General features: G+C 48.9%; 1 protein-coding gene and 1 non-coding gene across 4 annotated transcripts in view; both read right to left on the bottom strand.

Annotated features, from left to right (window-relative positions):
- Positions 1-274: 274 nt before the first annotated feature.
- The window catches only part of DAPK1 (death associated protein kinase 1), a 226854-nt gene continuing 206301 nt past the window's right edge, over positions 275-20827 (bottom strand). For all 3 annotated transcript variants that reach the window (XM_075550701.1, XM_075550702.1, XM_075550704.1), the window contains 6 exons: positions 14803-14991; positions 13448-13645; positions 10353-10491; positions 8473-8593; positions 4135-4323; positions 275-1645 (listed from right to left, as the gene is read on the bottom strand). In XM_075550701.1, the coding sequence (XP_075406816.1) occupies positions 413-1645; positions 4135-4323; positions 8473-8593; positions 10353-10491; positions 13448-13645; positions 14803-14991 (2069 nt within the window). In that variant the 3' untranslated portion in view covers positions 275-412. The remainder of the gene's footprint in view (positions 1646-4134; positions 4324-8472; positions 8594-10352; positions 10492-13447; positions 13646-14802; positions 14992-20827) is intronic.
- LOC142449394 (U2 spliceosomal RNA) lies at positions 7207-7397 on the bottom strand. Its single transcript, XR_012784584.1, has one exon. It is a non-coding gene; the product is annotated as a U2 spliceosomal RNA (small nuclear RNA).

The following is a 20827-nucleotide window of genomic DNA, read 5'->3' as shown; positions in this document are numbered from 1 at the left end:
GTGGGCGGTGGTTCTCCTTACAAGTATAAAATAGAAACACACAGGAGACAGAGAGTGCCCCAAAGAAAATAACGGATTAGAAAAACACACTTTGGATCAACGTGTGCTTTTTTCCCCCCTTCTCTCTCTTTAAGAGGACAATTGATAGAATTAAAAAAAAAAAAAAAGAAAGAAAGAAAAACCATTGAAAAGTTAAGAATCCTGGTAAAAGGATCAGGAAGAAGCCAGGTGCTGGGGCGCGAGACTGGAGCCCGGACATCGACTAGCTGTCCAAGGGCCTGGGAACAGGGAAGGCCGCTCACCTAGGAGGAACAGAATGAGTGAGCCTCGGAGCAGGTGAAGAGGGGGCAGAGGAGCGGGGTACCCAGAGGTGCCCCTGGGCAAGGGAGGCTGCAGCCCTTCTGGCGGGCCTTCACCGAGACACTACGGAGCTGATGGAGTTGTAGGACGTGCCACTGTTGCAGCTGGAAGCGTAGGCCTCCTGCCCGCTGGCTTCCAGGTTGATCTTGAACACAGAGGACGCCTTCAGTAAGAAGTCGGCCGCATCCCGTCGGCCCAGCTCCCTGAGTTTGGACATGAGGATGCCGACCGTGCTCTCGGGGTAGGCGGTCCATTCCCGGAGCAGGGCGTGGACCGGGCTTGGGAGGAAATCCCTGGGAGCCCCGTTGTTGGAGTTGTACTTGGCCACGAGGTCAGGAAGGCCCAGGTTCATGGCGAGGAGGCACCAGTCTTTGCCCATGGGATCGGGTGGGTCCAGCAGGCGGCTCAGTTTCCTCCGAGTCAGGAGGTTCAGATCCGACGCGTGGATGTCCATCCCGAGGCTGGCCTGTGAGTAGACATCGTGGCACCCGAAGCACATGATGCTACTGAAACTCTCCTTGTAGCCCCCCATGGTGTTCGTCAGCGAGGTCTCCTTCAGGGTCTGCGCGCGGAAGAAGTCCCGGGGCTGGTAGATCATGACAGGCTCGTGGCGCTCCCTGAGCTGCTGCGGGCTCAAGTAATGCTTCACGGTCAGCAGCCCGGGCAGCGTGGTGGCCATGAGGTTCTCGATGGTGCTGCACACGGAGTCCAGCAGGAGGCAGCACTTGATCTTGTCCGTCTCCAGACCCCGGACCTGGACCTCCACGCCCTGGCCGTGGTTGACCAGCAGCACCAGCAGCTCAGCCCCACGGTTGGCGACCTTGCAGCCGTTCACCCATAGGCGGATGTCGGCGTCGCCCTCGGTGCTCTGCTGGTGGATCCACCGGCAGAGGTTGACCTGGATCTTGTGGAAGATGCCACAGGGGAAGGGAGTGAGGTGCTCCACCGGGACGATGCGCACGCCGCCGTAGACCATCACTTCATCCTCCTCGTCGGTCCAGGAGCGGTGCAGGTTGTCCGTCTTGATCAGGGAGGGGATGTCCACCATGGTGCCGCTGCTCAGGTCCCGGGCGCAGATGTCCATGGCGTCGAGGATCTGCAGCAGCTCCTCCACGTCACTGTCAGGGACCAGGCGCTGGATGTCCTCCACGGTGTAGCGGCCCCGGTAGTGGTGCAGGGCTCGGGGTGTCTCGACCGAGAGCAGCTTCCCCAGGACCATGGTGCAGAGCCAGCGAGGGTCCAGCAGCAGCACGTCCTGGACCGTTTCACTCTGCATGACGTTGATCTGCCAGGGGGGAACAAGAGGAGGTCACACGTGGGGGCAGAAATGGGGACAGGTGGAATGGCCCCGCCAAGCAGTGATTGTTATGGAAATGGATCTCTACCATCGAACTCGGAATCCCAAATATCAGCGTGTGGAAGTCGATGGGAGATATCTGGACAAAGCCTACTTCTGATCCTGCCCAGGATAGGGCAACGCAATGAGAAATCCAATCAACGACAATGGCATGCAATTTTTAAAAAGTTGGTGAAACAGTTATGGACACTTGAGGCTGGACTGAATTGGAGGGCTTGCCTGTGCGACAATGACACCGGGACAAGGAAGAGAAATTAGAGTTGCTATGAAGGCCATGCTTAGGGACATAGTTGGGCATAGTTGGGGACAGAGTCATGGATATACAATTTACCTTCACATGGTTCAGAAACACAGAAAACATGGTCAGTTTAGAAGTAACTCTTATGCCACTGCATAATGGAACAAGGGGCGAAATGTGGGTGGTGGGTCTGTCGGTTGGTGCTCATTGTTCTAATCTTCAACGTCTCCACATGTTTGGAAACTTTCGGAATAAACAGCTTGGGGGAAGGGAACAGTGACTTTGTTAAGTTTACCCCCCGTAAAACGATCTATGAGATAATAATAAAGGGACAGAGAGGCATGGCCCCAAATGCCAGGCAGGCAGCCTCTGGGTTAAGAGTGCGAGCTGTTCCTAACGGTGTCCCTAAGCTTGTACAGAAACACGGTGACTGCGATGGGGATTTGTTGAGTAGCAGTAGGTTCAACCGTTTCAAAGTGAGGGCGCGCTTGCGTGGCCCTGAAGGGCAAGATGAGCTCCTCAGAAGGTGGTGCTCTTAGTGCTGTGATGGGGCAGGTCCCCAGGCTTTTGCTCCTGCAGAGCCTCCGGTGGGTTCAAAGTAACACCCTTTGAGTTTGCCCCCGAGTTTGCGCCCCTGCGCTCCTCATCGGAACCCGATTCCATTGGGATGTAGTAAGACCTGCCACTATCATGACAGCAGGAGGAAGAGGAATGGAACCAGCGGTGGACAACCAAAGTTTGTCTGTCACGTTTAATTCTGGACACAAAGAAAATTCCACAAGTAAAAATAAATGTCCCTCATGACTCCAGAGGTGATTTTTCCATGTAGGGAACAGTCATCTTTCCTTGCTGTCTTCTCCCCTGCTGTGGCTGGTTCTGTGAACCCTGTCCATGCGGGCACCCGCCCCACCCTCCCAGGAGCACTGCTGTACAGTCAGAGGGTCCTTGACCCTGTACTGTGCCCTTCCGCGGCCATTCTCTTTGACACTGCCTTCAACCGAAGATCCCTAGAGATGAGCATCAATATGTGAGTCCTTGCCGGGTGCACACAAGCGCTGGCTTGCCTGCGATCTGGAAGCTTGGAACTTACCCAGAGATGGCCTTGGAGAGGCAGGCCTCGCCAGTGGTGATCTGCTTCGAAAGGCTGCAGCCTTGGAGACCCTGGGAAGCTGCTCTAGTTCGCACCGGGAGGGCTCGCCAAAGTCGGAAGTGACTTGACAGCAGAGAACACGAGCGAGAGGCAGCCGAGAGCCAACGTGGGGCACGCAAACACTGCTCTCTCCGCAGGGTCATGAGAGAGCAAGACCGGGGAGTCCTGACTACGCCTAGTGCAGGGTCCTACATCAGAAACAAGGGGTCCTGGGGAGCAACAGGTGAAAGAGGAATAGCGATGCATGATCTACGATACCAGCCTCAGGGCCAGATGTGGAACCGAGACTAGCTCCTGACGCTACAACATGCCTTCTGATCCCACTTGATGGGGACTAGGAAAGCGAGGTCCCCTTTTAGGGAGAGGCTTATGATGCAATCACAATGGGGTCACCACAACTCAGCCCCATTGCCTTGTCATTGCTGGCAGGCCTCTCCTGCTGGGGCATTTGGGGTTACGATGACTCGGTGTGCCTGGGTGCCATTCCTCTGCTGTAGTTTCTCCAGGCAGTGCAGTGTGTCTCCCCGGGGGTAACTCATTGCCTTTCCTCACTGCCAGGCTGGAGTTGGGAACAAGCCCTACCGAGCAGCCAAACTGATTGGCAGCTGTCAGTCACAGCAGGTGACCGACAGGACATGTAGGGAGAATCTGTATTCAATAACTCAGAATCTGGAAAACAAGCAAGAGAAAGTTCCTAACCTGGCCCCGGAGAGCAGAGAACTTGCTCTAACGTGAAGCAAAAGAGCAACCTACTTGCCTTGAGTTGATTTCAACTCACAGAGCGTCCATGTGTGTCTGAGTGGGGCTGTGCCCACAGGGTTTTCAAAGGCCAGCTTTCTTTGGAGGCACCTCTGGGTGCATTCAAATAAGCCTCTGACCTCTTGGATAGCCACTGGCACCAACCGAGAACTAGTCATATATCTGGAAATTGCCTGGGTGCTGGCAGCCTCCCCTCTCAGGCATATCTCTCCTTCAAGTCCCAGAGCGAGGCCCTGGAGCCACCCCCCCACCCCCCACCCCGGCCATTACCTCGCCGGTGCTGTGGAGCTGCTGGGCTATGCGCCTGAGGTCCTCCACGCTGGCCAGGGGGTTCAGCTGGTCCTGCACGTCACACATGAACTGCTGCAGTGACATGAGCTGGTTGGGCCCGTTGAGTCTCCTCCAAGAAGGCAGTGTACAGATGATCTTCTCACACAGGTGGGTCATTGGTGGGCACGCCTGGAGCACACCAGACCGGCCAGATTAACACACAGTGGTGAGGCTCTGGGGCCCGCGAGGTAGCGTCTAAGCCCCATAATGAATTGTTACTCTTGGTGGAGTATGTGGAGGCAGGGTGCAGTAGTGGATCAGAGAATCCTTCCCTTCTGTGTGGGAGACCTGGATTGTATTCCTGGCCAATGCACCTCCTATGCAGCCACCACTCACCTGCTATGAAGGCATGAACGTTGCTGTGATGCTGAACAGGTTTCAGTGGAACTTCCAGGCTCAGAGAGACTATGAAGAAAGGCCTGGTGACCCCCTTTCAAAAAACCAGTCAATGAAAAGCCTGTGGACCCCAACAGTCGGATCACACTGTACATTGGGTTGTTATGAGTTGGGGTGATGAGAGAAGCTAACAGCAACAATACTTGGCTGCTAACTAAATAGATGGAGGATCAAGTCTACTCAGAAGCTCCTAAGAAGAAAGGCCTGGCACTCTACTCTCCCACCTCCCCAAACATTCATTAAAAACCCTATGGCACACAGTCTGACTCAGACATAGGTGGGATCCACTCAATGGGAACTGCGTTTGGTTTTCCTGGGGGCAGCTATTCCTTTGGAGACTGAGCTTAAGCAGATCTACTTATTTCTCAAAGTCTACGGCACCTTTTCAAAGCTCCTGCTCATGCAAACGGAGTCTTCATGCGAATGTCTCTGGACTCAGTCACTCACCCGTCTCTTGTATACATGAGTCAGAGACTCACTCTTTGTCCTGGGCCTAGGATGTCTAGTTCTTCTCAGCAAAGTGAGACCCACTAGCCTCTAGAAGCCTATCAGTGCCAAGCTCAAATTTGTAGACATCCATGAATTTGAAAGATTGCCCACATATGGTGATATTTTAAAAACCCAAACTCTCTGTCAGTCGATACTGATTCATAGTTACCGGATAGGGCAGAGTCGGACTGCTTCTGTGAGTCTCTGAGACGGAAAGTCTTTAGGGGAATAGAAAGCCCCAGAGTGGCTCTTGGTTTCAAACTGCTATGTAACCACCACCCCACCAGGGTTCCACTTAAGACTGGCCAGCTCAGTACAGCTCTGTGCCACTGCGCCTAAAGTCAGCTAGCCACAGATGTGGCTGCAGGACCCTCTTTAGCTGTGGCCGATGGGGTTCTTGGACTCAGAGATGTCCCACACAAGTCCCCTTCCTTTTCCTTTCCCCTTGGGGGTTCCTTGTCTCTCCCAAAAAGATTCAGTCTTGGGAACCCAGCGAGCAGTTCTGTCCTCCACGGTCACCAGGTGTCTGAATGGACCCAGTCCATTTTTGGGGGGTGGGGTGGGGTCCTGAACTGATGGCTGTGGAAGGCCCCACCAAAGGAGAGAAGAATAAGATTTTCTATATTCTATAGAAAGACTCGCTAGTCTTTTTACCAGCAAATTAGGCAAATCAGGTATTGTTCTTGAAATATTTCAAATTAGATGAGTTCTTGGTAATTGGCTTGAAATGAGGTCTTAGTCTCTTATTTTGGTTTATCAATTAGCTTATTCTACCATCTCATAACCAGCACACCTTCCTAATTACAAACAAACCAACAACACCAATTATACACTGTGCCACTCTCCTAATGATTGAGTCCCTTTCCAGGTGATGTCTTCCAGCTATGTGGCACAGCTAGGTTTCCCATCTGAATACACTCCCAAGCTCACAGACACTTTAGTTGATGGATTCCATGTGCCTGCTGTCAGGGGTACAGAAAGGGGTGATGGAGGAGATCACGCTGTCCCTCAGCTCAAAAACGACCCTGTCGCCATGGAGTCGGTCTGGCCCACGGCGACCGTGTGTGTCAGAGTGGAACGGCACTCCATGGGGTTTTCAGAGGCGGACTTTTCCTAAGTCGATAGCCTTTTACTTAGAAAAGTAGGTAGTCTGGGCCTTCCTTGTGAAGGTTAACTCAACCTCTTCTTCTGGGTGAACTTGCAGCTGAGTATGCTAACCATTTGCATCACCAGGGACTACCCCCCCCCACCGTAGCTTCAGCCCTGTCATTCATAACAGGGGTTAGGGGTGGGGGTCGCGGCTTGGGGCTCCTTGCACACTGCTGTTCCAAGAGCATCACCCAAGACCAATGGTGACCAGATTTCTCAAGACCACGTCAGACCACGCCTGGTCTCTGACTGGGCCAGAGTGTGAAAGCACACGATGCGAAGGGACAGAAGCGGGTTTCTTGAGGAAACTACTGAAGGCTTGCTGGGTAAGCAGGAGTCTGCTGTTAGAAGTCCAGTGTTCACTGTCAGCCCAGCAGTCCGGATGGGGAGACTTCCCAGGGGCAGCATTACTGGGTGCAAAGGGGAGCCAGACACCCACTCAGTGTAAACTCCAGCATGGGCAATAGGAGCACCCAGCATTTTGCCAGTGCAGATGCGTTCTGATCGACTTTGAAGAGCTTTTGGAATATGATGGACAGTAACCCTTTAGAGATCAAATCTTTCCGCTATCAAATGCACCAAGAATCCTTTTCTTGGTCTACTTTGTTTTTTGACTTAAAAAAATGGAATTTATTGACTTCAAATAAAATGAATCTTGTTTTTAGAAATTTTTATGTTGATAAATACATATACCATATATACTCAAGTATAAGCTGACTTCATACTTGAATATCAGCCAAGGAATCTCATTTTACCACAAAACGGCATTAAAAATGTGCTGAAAAACTCAGTTTACACACAGGTATGTACGGTACATTGTAATTAGCAATTTCTGATGTTTTCTATTTGAGTTTAAACTTTTCCCCCAGTTCCCAGATTGTTGTTATTATTTTAATTACACTTCTCCTAAATGTCAATCCAAGGCTTTACTTTCACTTTTAACATTTAAAGTCTTTAACCCACCTAGAATTTTTTTTCTTTCGGTGCACCGTTCCTGGAAGAACTGCAATACCAGGTCGATGCGTGGAGTGGATGGAGCAAGCTCCTATTCCAACTCCCTGTTCCAAAAATCCATTTAATATATTGTCCTCGGATAGAGGACGTATCAGATATTAAACTGATAAGAACAGATACTACACCTGATCTTAGCCAAAAGGCCGAGAAGTGATTAGAATTTGTTTTTATGTTATCCAGTAAAGTTGGCACTCAACCGTATTACTATTGTTTTTAGGGAAATTGGCAGTTGTGCCAGGATGATTTTTTTCTATTAAGTGGAAATAACACCTTTGCTTTAGATTATATTTCCATAGGGTAAATTGCACCCACACTACTCTGCTCCATTTATTTACATGCATCAATGACTCTCTTTACAGTATGATCACATGTATGATTTGCTTTTCTGTCAGCCTCGTTAGGTAAAAGAGACCCAGGGCTCTCAGTCCTGCGGGGACGCTAACTAGAGTTGTATTAAATTTACATAACTTTTGGAAAATGAAACATTACATGATATCCTGCCATCTAAGAGCAGTCTTCCTTCGGTGTTATTACTGCCCTTCAATCAGTTCCATCAGTGACTCATAGTGGTGCCTCCCGTTTTTAGTATTTCTAAACAACCCACGTGAAATTACTTTTACATTGTGCATAAAAGAAATGTTACGTTGAAACAGCAAAACAAGAGGAATTTCATAAAATCTGAGTGGTCTGTTGTTGCCCTTCACCTCCTTGCCCTCTTCTCCCTCGACTTCTCCCTCCTCATGTTGGGAAAGCGAACACAAGCACAGTCATGGAGTCTCCTGTGAAGCAGCCCCTGGAACGCTCAAGCCAGGTGTGCACTGAACTGAGCCCTCCCAAAATATGTGCTGAGTTTCTATTCCCTCGACCCATTAATAGGACCCTGTTTAGAAATGGGGTGTTTCTTTGGTTCCTTTAACAAAATCAAGCCAGAGTAGGGTGGGACCTAAACCCAACAGATCTAAAGAGCCGAGACTCAAACCCCTACCAGGGGGTTCAGGCAGTGGCTAGAAAATGGAAATAGACAGAGAATGCGCCTTCCTCTAGAGCCATGGCCTGATTTGGGCTTCTAGCCTTCAGAATTGTGAGAAAATAAAATTTCTGTTCTTTACTGAAACCTGCTCAGTCAGCACTTGCTAACGGCAACCCAGGAGAGACACTCAGAGACCCAACCTGGATCCTTCAACGCACCTGCCAACGGCTGGGCCCAAGCCGCCTCTCGACGGTACTTACGGAAATAATCTGGCTTCGAATTTCCTGCAGGTGATTTCGGAGCACCTTCATGTCTTTGGACCCAGAAGCCCCAGCATCCAGAACAAACAGCTTATTTGAAATATGAAGGTCATTCCCAAACCTATGGGGAGAACAGCGGTGGCTTGTCAGCAGTGGTTCCTGCCAGGCTCCCATGGGCCCCAAAGGAGGCAAGGGACGTGGTGGTGACCCTGCAAAGACCTCGTCGCCCTGCTGGACAGTGGACTCCCACAGTGTAAGGAGTGTGGCAGCCTGGAGACCTTGGCCTGCACTCTTAAGTTGTAAAAATGGGCGCCCCACTGTCCACCAAGCAGCAGCCACCCAAGGTGGAAAGATCTAAGTTTCTGTGGAGAAGAGAGGTTTGTGAATAGCGAGGACAGAGGCCCTCACGTCCTGGTAGACCACAGACCTGGAAATGCCAATGGGACTGCCAGGCTTCGTCTTAGAAAGGGCACAGGAAAAGTGGCTAGCATCAAAAATCAAGAATTGGAATTACTATGAAGCGCCGGCATCTTATGAAGCATTGGCAGCTTTCCAACTCCTCCCGCTCCCAAACTATTTTATTAGCAATTAATCCAGACACCACACCATTCCACAGTGCAATCATATCAAGCAGTGTTGTACAATCGCTACCAAGATCAGTCCCCAAACATTTTCTTACTTCTTGACCTCCTGATAGCGGCTCTCCCATTACCAATAACCCCACCCCCACCCCTTCCAGAAACCCTTATTCTATCTAGTTATTATCTGTTTAGAATCACCTACCTTGGGTTTCATATACCAAAAAACAGAAAAATACATAATGGAGAGTCAAGAAGGCTCCCAACAATGACAAAATACAATTGAGCCAAACCCCAACGTTAAAAGACAAACAAACCAAACACAGAAAATATTAAAAATCAGATTACACACAAGTATATAAAAAGGGAGATCCAGTGACCAGGCTTTGAGCGTTCATGTCTGATTGATCATTTTAACCCACTGTAGTCATCTCTGCAGTGCTCGCTGTCTGTACAACCCGGCGGTCTCCACCCCTCCATGAGGCTAGCGGGCCATCACCAGAAGAGGCTTACTCTTGTGGAGAGCCTGCAAATAGATGCTGGGCTTCCACGGTCATTCAGAGCCTTTGCATACCAGACTCGATATTATAGAATTATTATTACATAATTTACAATCCTTGCATCATGGATTTTGACAGACCCTCAAAAATGCATGGGTATATTTACATTATGACCCCATATTCAGAACTGATTTTACAAATTACAGTCTGACACTTTCCACTTGCATCTACCCCATCCCACCCCATGCCCATTTATAGAGATGGCTGTCACCACCCTTCCCCCGCCTCCCAAGTGAGTTCCAGGGCCCACGGCTGAGTTGCAGGCTGTCGTTTTGAGAAACACTGATTTGGGCCGTGGAGCTAATCAACAAGTGAAGTCCAAGCCCAGACAAAACAGTTTACTCGGAGTGTCAGCAACGAGCCATGGAGAGGACTGTGGCTTTCATTGGGTGTACTGTCACTGCTATTTTTCATTCAATGCTTTGATGAAAAAAACAAACAAAAATCTTTCAAATAGGCAGGCCAGGAAAGAGTCCACTCCACAGTCATTGATTGTGACTCATGGTGACCCTACAGGGCAGAGCCGAACTGCCCCGATGGTGTCTGAAGCGGTCAGGTGTGCTGGGAGCACCTTGCCCCCGCAGCACAGCTTGGGGCCTGCAGCGCTGACCCTGCCCCAGGGCTCCTAAAGCAAGGAAGGACGACCATTCACGACTTTCTCTGGTTGACATTCTGTGCTGTTGTCTATTTCACCCTGTCCACTCGCCCACCTGGGTCTGAAGGCAGAGTGGCTGCCCCTTACCTGTTCCTGATCTCTTTCAGCAATGACATGTCTTTGTCATAACCAAATTCACCTCCAGCTGGACGAGGGATGTTCATGATGTCGGCGTGAGTGGCCACCAGGATGACGCGCAGTGGGTTCTTCAGCTTACCTCCAAACGCTTGAGGGTGGAAAGAACACCAACTCAGGAGGTGGGTCCCCTCCTCTCCCCGCTGGCCTCGTGCTTCCTCAGCAGGATATGCAACCTGCCCACGGGCATAGCTTGGCTCCCAGCCCCACAGAAAACACGAGGAGCCTGTCCCTAAGTTGCTGCCACTTGAAAAGAAACGTCTGCAGGTTGAGCTTCCAGAAAGGTTGCTGCCACATGGACTAAAGCCAAATCGCAGCACAACACAGCAGCAGTACTGCCTGCCTGGTGAAGGAAGATGCACGTGCTGATAGGGGCGAACCGGGAGGACGTCATGCTGCGTGAGATGAATCCATCCCAAATAGACAAATATTGTAGGAAACCACTGATCTAAGAAGTCAATGCTCAGGGAGGAGACTAACCAGTCAGGGTGCGATGTAGCAATGATGAAAAATACAACTTTCCTCTAGTTCCTAAATCCTTCCTCTCCACCCCCCACCCCCCATCATGGTCCCAATTCTACCTTGCAAGTCTGGCTAGACCAGAGCATGTACACTGGTACAGATAGGAACCGGAAACACCGGGAATCCAGGACAGATGATCCCTTAGGACCAGTGGTGTGAGTGGTGATACTGGGAGGGTAGAGGGAGAGTGGGTTGGAAAGGGGGAACTGATTACAAGGATCTACATGTAACCTCCTCCCTGAGGGATGGACAACAGAAAAGTGGGTGAAGGGAGACGTCGGACAGGGCAATATATGACAAAATAATAATTTATAAATTATCAAGGGTTCAGGAGGGAAGGGGGAGCGGGGAGGGAGGGGAAAACCTGAGGAGCTGATGCCAGGTGCTTAAGCAGAGAGCAAATGTTTTGAGAATGATGAGGGCAATGAATGTACAAATGTGCTTTACACAATTGATGTATGTATAGATTGTGATGAATTGTATGAGCCTCTAATAAAATGATTTAAAAAAAAGAAGTCAATAAAAGGTTTTCCTACTCAAGAGATGCACTGTCATGGTTTTAGGGGTGGGATGGGAAGGGATGCACAGTTACGGACTAGAGGGTACACAAGTGTTGACTCAAGTGGAGGTAATCAATACACAACAAGAAGGATGTTAGGGAGAAATGATGGAGGGAGGGTTTGCAAGAGTTAAAGACAACAGAAGTAAATACGGTTATATGTACAAACTGGCAAGAGTGGTGAACCATGAAGAGTGTCTGGATAGACATGTAGGCTGGGGAGAACAGGAAGGCACCCCAAAATTGGTATTGTGCATTAACCTTTGCTGCAACTCTATCCATAAAACGTGATGGAGCACACACAGGGCAACACTATGACAAGTTCTTTCACAGGAAGTCACCGGGCTGGGGAGTCCAGGACCTTAGCAGTCTCAGGGGACACCGAAGTCAATGGGCATGACATCATTCACGACAGGGGTCTTACAAGCTCATGAATGACCTTATAAGGGACAATTAGGTGCCTCACACCTGTCTGGCGGAAAGGAGCGTGATGAAAATGGAAAGACACCTGAAACAAGTAGCACGCGGAGGGATGGAATACGCCGCTGTCGGCCCACAACCCGCGCGACGGGAAGAACATGACGGTGCCTAGTTACCCTGTCAACTACTCTGGAAAGGATCACAGAAGTACAGTAAATCCTAGCTAGACTAGGAGCAAAATGTAGACTAGAACCCCAAATCTTGAGAGAGACCAGCCTTCCTGCTCAGGAAGAAACTGGTGGGATCCCCTTGGCTATGGCCGTTCGTCACCGCTCATGTCTGCAACTGGACTCAGCGTGTCAGAATCCTCGACCGTTGAGGACCAAAAGGGCAGCATTTACCCAAGGACAGAGGCTGGAGGGTGAGAGAGGAGGAGCAGAGAGAGCAACTACGGAGATGACATAGAACAAGCCATGCTCTTGGAGGGACTGGCAATGAAGGAGGTGAAACAAAAGGCATAGGAACTGTGGAGTGAACAACTCACGACCTACCCAGCAAACCTTCACTTCATGCCCAATAAAACATTTGTTAAAAACCCAAACCACACCACAGACAAGCCCTGAATGTATCCTTGCAAACACAGAGCCTCTACAATAGTGGGGATGTTTTTTTTAAAAAAACATGAGCTGGAAGCAGAAAGCCAGGGGCCGAAGGCAGTACACTTACAGGGGCTGAGCCCAAGCATCTACGTGCTTCTCTGGGGGATGTGAATGCTGAGTCAGATTTCATCATTCTTTAGTTGCATGAAAAGACCACAAGAAAACAATTCTACTCTATCCTATCCTCTAGGAATAAAGCTTTGCTAATTTAGTCAGCCAGTATGGCATTTTCTCCAAAATACCAGCATTCCTTCTTGGTGGAACTGTGGGATGAAGGAGGATCTACGTTTTATGAATCCTGTTAATCATGCTCCCTTTGGGTCAAGGAGGGTGTGCATGTTAGGTGCCACTGAGTCAGTGCCCGAAAGGGCCGCACCCCATATGCACCAGAATAAAACGTTCCTGCACCAAATTGTGGGGCACAGTACTGCGATCTATGGGGTTTCCACTGAATGACTGTTTAGAAGTAGACCGACAGGCCTTTCTTCCTGGTGCATCTTAGTCCAGAAGCTCCACTGAACGCACACGCCTTCTGGGACAGAGGGGGCTCCCACGTGGGTGGAGCAAATCCCACCAGTGAACATTGCCGCCTGCCTTCAAGTAACCAAAAATCCAAACTCACTGCCATTGAGTCTGTGCTGACTCACAGCGACCCCTGTGGGTTGTTTCCAAAACTGTAACTGTTTATGGGAGTAAAAGACCCAGTCTTTCTTCCACGGAGCGGCTAATGGTTTCGAACTTCTGACCATGTGGATTGCAGGAACCACTACACACCAGGACTCCTGCCTTCAAGGGGCTGGGGGAAATCAGCACCCCAGAGAGAGAGAGGGCTGCTTCTCGACTCTCTGCTGGGAGGTCAGCCCCTGTCGCCCGGGTGCTTGACTTACCAATGGCCTCTTCCACGGGGACAAGAGACTTCAGGAAGCTCAGCCAGAAAATCACTTGGTTCAGCTGGATCTCGTAGGGTTCTTCTAGGCTAAAAACGATGACGTGGATTGAGGTGGGGTCATTTGCAGCAAAATAGTCGTAACAGCAGAAATACACAGGATTTCCAGAGAACTCCCACACGCTGAAATCGCCGACTCCTGCAGAGAAACACAGATGACTGCCGTGAGGTGCCACAACCAAGTTGCAAAGGTTTCCAGCACCCTGCGTTCCATGTAGAGACTGCCTCTGCAGAGCCACCCTTCTACACCCCGACTGTGACCTTGTGGAGGGTCTGCCTCAGGGGTTACAGGACAGACCTGGGCCCTTCTTTCGCCCTTTGAGCAGCTGGGGGTTTTGAACTGCCGACACTACAGTTAACAGGCAACACATAACCACTATGTCACCAGGGCTCCTGTTTTTAGTCAGTAGGTGGGTGCAAACCATCTGGGTGACCCAGGGATGTGTAGCTGTATGCCTATTTCATTTTCCAGATCTTTCATCGTTTGCAATACGGTTTCTTAAAATGATGTCTTGACATAGTTTATAGGCCCTGGCAGAAAGCCTCAAATTTAATTGGCTGAGCAGAGGCCCTGGGAAGCCATTGCTTTGAATGGGCCTTTGTGTTGAGGGCATGCTAACGAGAACAAGTACTGAGAGGCCATGTCTGCAGCCACCGCCAAGCCCAGACACTTGTGTGCACACACTGGTTTGGAACCAATGTGGGCTTGGATGGACTGGAACCGGAGAAGCCACTGCTGTGACTTGCCCTTGTCTGTTGATAGAGTCCCTGGTCTAAACAGCACACTGAAAGGTGGGCAGGTGCTGTCCACGGAAGGAAGCCCTGGTGATCGCCTTACACCGGCTACTCCAGAAAAATGCTATGGAGCTTGCTCGGGTCTAGTGATAGGGTTGGGGTCACCATGAGGAGGTGTCCACTCCATGACAACTGGTGTGGGACCCAGAGGGCTGAGCTTTACTTGTTATGGGTAGGAGCCAGGCACACCTGTCCTGGGCCACGCCCAGTATTGGTTTGTACTGACTGGGCTTTCTTCCTTCAGCGGCACAGAAGTGACCGACACCACAGGGAACACACAGCCAACAAGGTGCCTCAGCCTCGTAGAACCTACATGGTCTCTAGACTGGGAAGCTCTATGGGGCAGACAAGCTCATCTGTTTCTTGTGGAGGAGCTGGTGGGTTCGAACTGATGACTGGCTCTTCATGCAAACAGGCACTCAGGCTCTTCTGCTTTGAAGGGATGGCTCAGCATTGGGGGGTGCACACACACATTGGGCAGGTGCCTACACCCACGCGTACCGTTCAGATAGGCGTTCTGGATGTCTATGGCCTTGGTGGACTGGTCATCAGCCGAACAGTGCGGGTGGTGAGGCGGGGCCACAAACACCTCCAGCACCCCTTTGGTGAGCCCCGGCTCAAACATCATGCTGCGGCTGCGCACACTCACATTCTCGCAGCCGGGGTACAGATTGCTGCTGCTCACGGAGACTGCAGGCCAGAAAGGAGAACGTTAACACCATGCTAAGACACTGTGCGCGCTTGGCCCCGGCCAGCCTCTGCAGAACGCTCCATTTTCTGGAACACCCTCTACCCTCCTCCCCAAGTGTGGATCAGCCAATGGGAAGCACTGCGAAGGGTGGGAGGAGTGGTTCTGCCCGCTGCGAACCCTCCTCTAGATTTCCGTAGCTCTCACTGACTTCCCACGACCTGTGTCATCAGCTTGTTGGACTGTCATGGGGGCCATGTTGCCGTGGTGTGCGAGGCTTTGCTACCGGTCTTTCAAATACAAGCAGGGTCACCGATGGTGAGCAGGTGTTTGCTTAGCTTCCAGACCCAGGCAGACTAGCAGGGAGGCCTGATGATCTACTTCCAAAAACCCGCCAAGGAAAACCTTCTGAATCACAGCAGAGACCTTGTTTTCGAAAGGGCACCAGGAGGGGGAAGGGATACCGTGCCTGAAGGAACCGACGAACAGAGAAGGTGCAGGAGATCCTTGGGGAGATGGGTCATAATGGCCATGTCAATGACTTAGACCTGCTGGTGATGGTGCCCTGGGGCGGGACTGGGCAATGTTTCCTTTTGATGTGCAGCATCGGGTTGGTGCTGGCCTTATGGAAGTCAATAAGATGGGTCTTGCTCCCTCTGATCAGCTTCCCCATGACTCCGGCTTCCTTGGAAGCACCATTTCCGCCTCTTGTCCTTTTGCCCTCCGGGAAGGTGCTATGGAGTGGACTGTGCCGTCCCCAAAACCCAACCTGTGAAGGCAACCTTGTGTGGAAGTGGACGCTATTTTTTTTAATTATGTGGATGAAGTCATACCAGTGTAGAATGGGGTCTAAACCTAATCTATTCTCAGAGGTAACGTTGAAAAGAGGCCTCCCTACAAACAAAGGGGCACCATGGAAGGCACGGCAAATCAACATGCTGACACCTTAATTTGAATGTGTAGTGTTCATAGTGTGAGAAACTAAATTCCCATTGTTTAGGGCCACCCACATATGCTGGTCACAGCAGTACTAGGAGCAGAGACAAGAGGGATGATGGCTCCCTTATGCTTCTAGTCTCTGGTGCTTCCCCTCCGCTGGCACGTTCCTGTGAGCCATAGCCATGGCCCTGGGAGATCGATCACTGCCATCTCCTGGGTGAGTTCTCCTGCTCAGGCTTGACGGACAGAGCAGTCTCACTCCGGTGCACAAGGCTGCTGTAGGTGGAACACAGTGCGCTTCCACAAAGGATTACGCTTCGGCATGAAGTGGTCCTGAGTCTAACTGTGCGAACCTTACTTCTTCTTGCTATTTTGTAAAGATATTCCCACATTGCTTTTCCCCACCCCAACCAAAGTTTATTGGCATATAATTCACATAACATACAATGCAATACTTTGATCACGTCCACTCAAGGGCCTTTCACTGGCACCAGCAGCAAGTCTCAATTTGTGGCATTACATCTTTCAACATCTCTCCAACACTTGCTAAGCTTTCCTTTCAATAAAAACGAGAGTGGGCCACAGTCAATATCTAGATTTTAATGTTATGTATGGCAACTGGTGCTGGCTTTCCATTGATGGGAATTGTCATGGATTGAATTGTATCACCCCCAAGAACGTGCATCAATTTGGCTGGCCCATGATTGGCAGTGGTTTGGCAGTTATGTAATGGTGTAATCATCTCCATGATGTGATTTGATGTGATTAGCCAAGGGAATTAAATTATTCAAGTCACAGCCCTGATCCAACATAATGGGACTTTCCTTGGAGTGTACCCTGAGATAAAAGGAGAGAGGAGCAAGCAGAGGGGAGGGTATGGCTACCAATGAGGAAGAAGAGCTGGAGTGGAACCTGCTAGACCCAGGGGAAGACCAACACTGAGATACTTGGAGATCTCCAAGGTCCAGACCCTTTCTTCATAGCTGGCAGAGAGAGACATCCCCTAGAGTCAGCGCTCTGAATTCAGACTTCCGTTCTCCTAAGCTGTGAAGACATAAATTTGTTTGCTAACGCTTTTTTGGTAGTCTTCTGTTACAGCAGCATTATTTAGCTAAGATAGATAGTAATGGTGGCAGTTACATAATTTCATGTCAACTTGATAACTAGGTCTAGGGGTTGAGTCTAGCCTGTCAATCAGGTCACAGCCTGATGTCTCCAGTGGGTGTGGCCTTCTGATGAGGATTCTGGGAACTCCCTCTCTTTCTCCCTGGGGGTGGGCCACACTTTCTCTCTACTGCTCCTTCCTGTTGAGGAGACACACTTAGAGAGCTGGAGGAGCCACATGGAGACCCATGCCAGTGCTGAGATGCTTCCACTGGCAATGGATCCACAGACTTTCCACCTACCAGCCTGTGATCTTCCCGTTTTAGGCATCATTTGCATGTGCTCTTAAGAGGAATTTATGCACTAGTATTGGACACATGGGCTAATATCAGATTTATGGACTTTATCTGGACTGGGCTGAGGGTGTTTTCTCAATATACAATTACTCTTTGATATAAAGCTCTTTCTTATACATACAAGGTGGTACCCCCCAAACAACAACAACAACCAAAAAACCAGAATTACACTGTGTAGAGTGGAGCTTCCAGAGTATGCACCATTTCCCCACAAAGCGAGCATCAAGCAACTTGCTATGAGTTCGTGCACCTAGTGGCGTTGCCTGGGAAGGTTCTTTCTGGTCACAGTGAATTTTTTCATAAAAGTAGTTTTGCTCGAACCTCATTTTTTGTGATGGCCGATTTAAGAGAACAGCACGGAGCTGTGAAATTTTGTTTCCTGCTCAGGAAAAATGCCACAGAAACTGTTGTGATGTGGTACGTAGCTTACAAGGACAGTGTTATGTGAGCAACTCAAGTATACAAGTGGTTTTCTTGTTTCCAAAGAGGTAAAATATCGATTGGTGACAAATCTCATTCTGGACGTCTGTCGTCTTCTCAAATGGATGAAAATGTCGATTCATAGTGCATTTGGAGTTCATTCCATCAGGTCACACTGTTAATCAAGCTTTCTATTTAGAGGTTCTGAAAAAATTGTGTAACAGTGTGTGACAAAAAAGGCCTGATTTGTAGCAGACAGGGGACTGGCTTTGCCAACACAACAATATACCCGCTCAAGCAGCCAAATCGGTGCACCAGTTTTTGGCAACAAACTGCATGCTGCTCTTGCCTCACACACCTTAATCACCTGCCCTCCCTCCGTGTGACTTCTTTTTATTTCCATGAATGCTAAAGAACACGAAAGGACAGTGAGTTGATGACATAAAAGAAGTGAAGGAAAAATAAAAAGGGAGGTGCTGTCAGCCATCCAAACAGATGAGTTTGAACAATGTTTCCAAGAATGGAATCACAGATTTGACAACTGTGCTACGGATAATGGAGAGTACTTTGAAGGTGATAGGTTTTGTCAGAAAAATTAAATAGTGTTGGGGGCATGTAAGGGGGAAAAAGTCCATTTTGGGGGTGTACCTCCTTGTATATGAATGTCCCTAGATTTGTTTCTCTAGTCAACCCGACCTAACAGCAATAATATTAACGGTTACATCTTCATGTCAATGTATTTGGCAAATAAAAACGTGATTCTACATAAACAAAATACCATGTACATGACAAATGCAGCAATTGTAAGGGTGTTGGTCATACAGCACAGGGTGGGTCCCCTACATTATGGGATTAAAGCCTCCATCACGTCTGTCAGTTTGTCATACTGTGGCGGCATATGTGTTGCTGGAAGCTATATTAGTGGAATTTCAAATGCCGGAAAGTCACTCCAAATGTACAGGTTTCAGCAGAACTTCCAGACTTTGACAACAGAATTAGCCGTCCACTTCGGAGGAACTAGCTGCCAACAACCTTATGCATATGACTGAGGAAGAATGGCCTTCTCAAAGTACAGTCAGCCATAATACGTGGATGGAGGCAGGCCTGTGGGAGTAAAGGCTTCATTTGCTGATGGGCACAACTCAAAATGAAAAAAAAAAAAGCAGTTGCAAAAAGCTACGAATAATTGGAACATGGAATGTACCAAGTATGAATGAAGGTAGATTGGAAGTGATAAAAAGTGAAATGGAATGCATACAGATCAACATCCTCAACACTCGTGAGCTGAAAAAGACTGGTATTGGTAATTTTGAATCAGAAAATCATCTGATTACCTATGCTGGGAATAACACAAGACGAATGGTGTGACATTTATTGTCAATAGATATTTCATGTTCTATCTTGAAGTACAATGATGTCTGTGATATGATTAAATCTATCTGCACACTAGAAAATCCAATGAACATAACCATCAGTCAAATTGATGCTCCAACCACTAACGCGAGTGATGAAGGTTGAAGATTTCTACCAATGTCTTCAGTCTGAAATTGATCAAATATGTAATTAGGTGCATTGATAATTATTGGTAATTGGAGTGCAAAAGTTGGAAACAAAGAAGAAAGCATAGCAGTTGGAAAGTATGGTCTTGGTGTTAGAAATGAAGCTGGAGATTGAATGATAGAATTTTGCAAGACCAACGACCGTTTTGCAAGACCAACAACACAAATGGCAACTATACAGCTGAACTATACGGGCAGCTATTCTGATGACATCTGTAGGAAGAGACAATAGAGACACCCAATCCAACTACATCCAGGTCAGGGGCTGACTGTGCAACAGACCACCAGTTGCCCATATTGAAGTTCAGGTTGAAACTGAACTAAAACCAGCTCATGAGAGTCCAAATAATGACTTTGAACATGTCCCACCTGAATTTGGAGAACATCTCAAGAACAGATTTGCTGCATTCAACACTAATCACTAAAGATCTGATAAGCTGTGGGATGACGTTAAGATTATCATTCACGAGGAAAGCAAAAGGGCATTAGAAATACAGGAAAGAACGAAAAGATGAAGACGCAGATCAGAAGAGACTGAAACGTGCTCTTAATCATAGGGCAGCGAAGGCGAATGTAATACATGATGAAGTCGGATAGGGCAGAGGCTGTACACTGGTGCACATGGGAGCTGGAGGCACAGGGCATCCAGAGCGGGTGATCCCTTCAGGACCAGGGGTGTGAGGGGCGATACTGGGAGGGTAGAGGGAGAGTGGGTTGGAAAGAGGGAACCAATTACAAGGATCTACATGTGACCTCCTCCCTGGGAGACAGACAACAGAAAAGAGGGTGAAGGGAGAGGTTGGATGGGGCAAGATATGACAAAATAATAATTTATAAATTACCAAGGGCTCATGAGGGAGGGGGAGCATGGAGGGAGGGGAAAAAAAGAGGACCTGATGCAAAGGGCTTAAGTGGAGAGCAAGTGCTTTGAAAATGATGAGGGCAGAGAATGTACAGATGTGCTTTACACAATTGATGTATGTATGGATTGTGATGAGCCATATGAGTCCGTAATAAAATGTTTTTTTTAAAGAAAGCTAGCTAGCTAGCTAGCTAGATAGACAGACAGATAGATGATCAAGTCTAAGAACTGAACAAAATTTCCAGGGGTGGCTTGAGCAGCCATAGTCAAATATATAACAAAGTGCACAAAGATTACAGAATTAGAAAACCAAAAAGGAAGACCACACTCAGTGTATCTTAAACTGAAAGGACCCAAGGAAAAAATGCAAGCCTTCAGTTCCCATATTGAAAGATCCTACGTCCACTTCATTATAATATTTGACTTTGGCTACTCAAGCCACACTTGGAAATTTTGGAGGTGGGGAAAGGAAGTGGTGTTAACAAACCCAGGGACAAGGGAACAACAAGTGATCCAAAATCAGTGGTGAGGAGGGTGTAAGAGGCCTGGTAGGGCTTAATCAAGGGCAATATAACTAAGAGGAATTACTGAAACCCAA

Source organism: Tenrec ecaudatus, chromosome 5 (genome assembly GCF_050624435.1).
Source record: "Tenrec ecaudatus isolate mTenEca1 chromosome 5, mTenEca1.hap1, whole genome shotgun sequence".
Taxonomy (NCBI): domain Eukaryota; kingdom Metazoa; phylum Chordata; class Mammalia; order Afrosoricida; family Tenrecidae; genus Tenrec; species Tenrec ecaudatus.
Note: the sequence above shows the minus strand (reverse complement) of the source record. Positions and strands in the feature narration are given on the sequence as shown.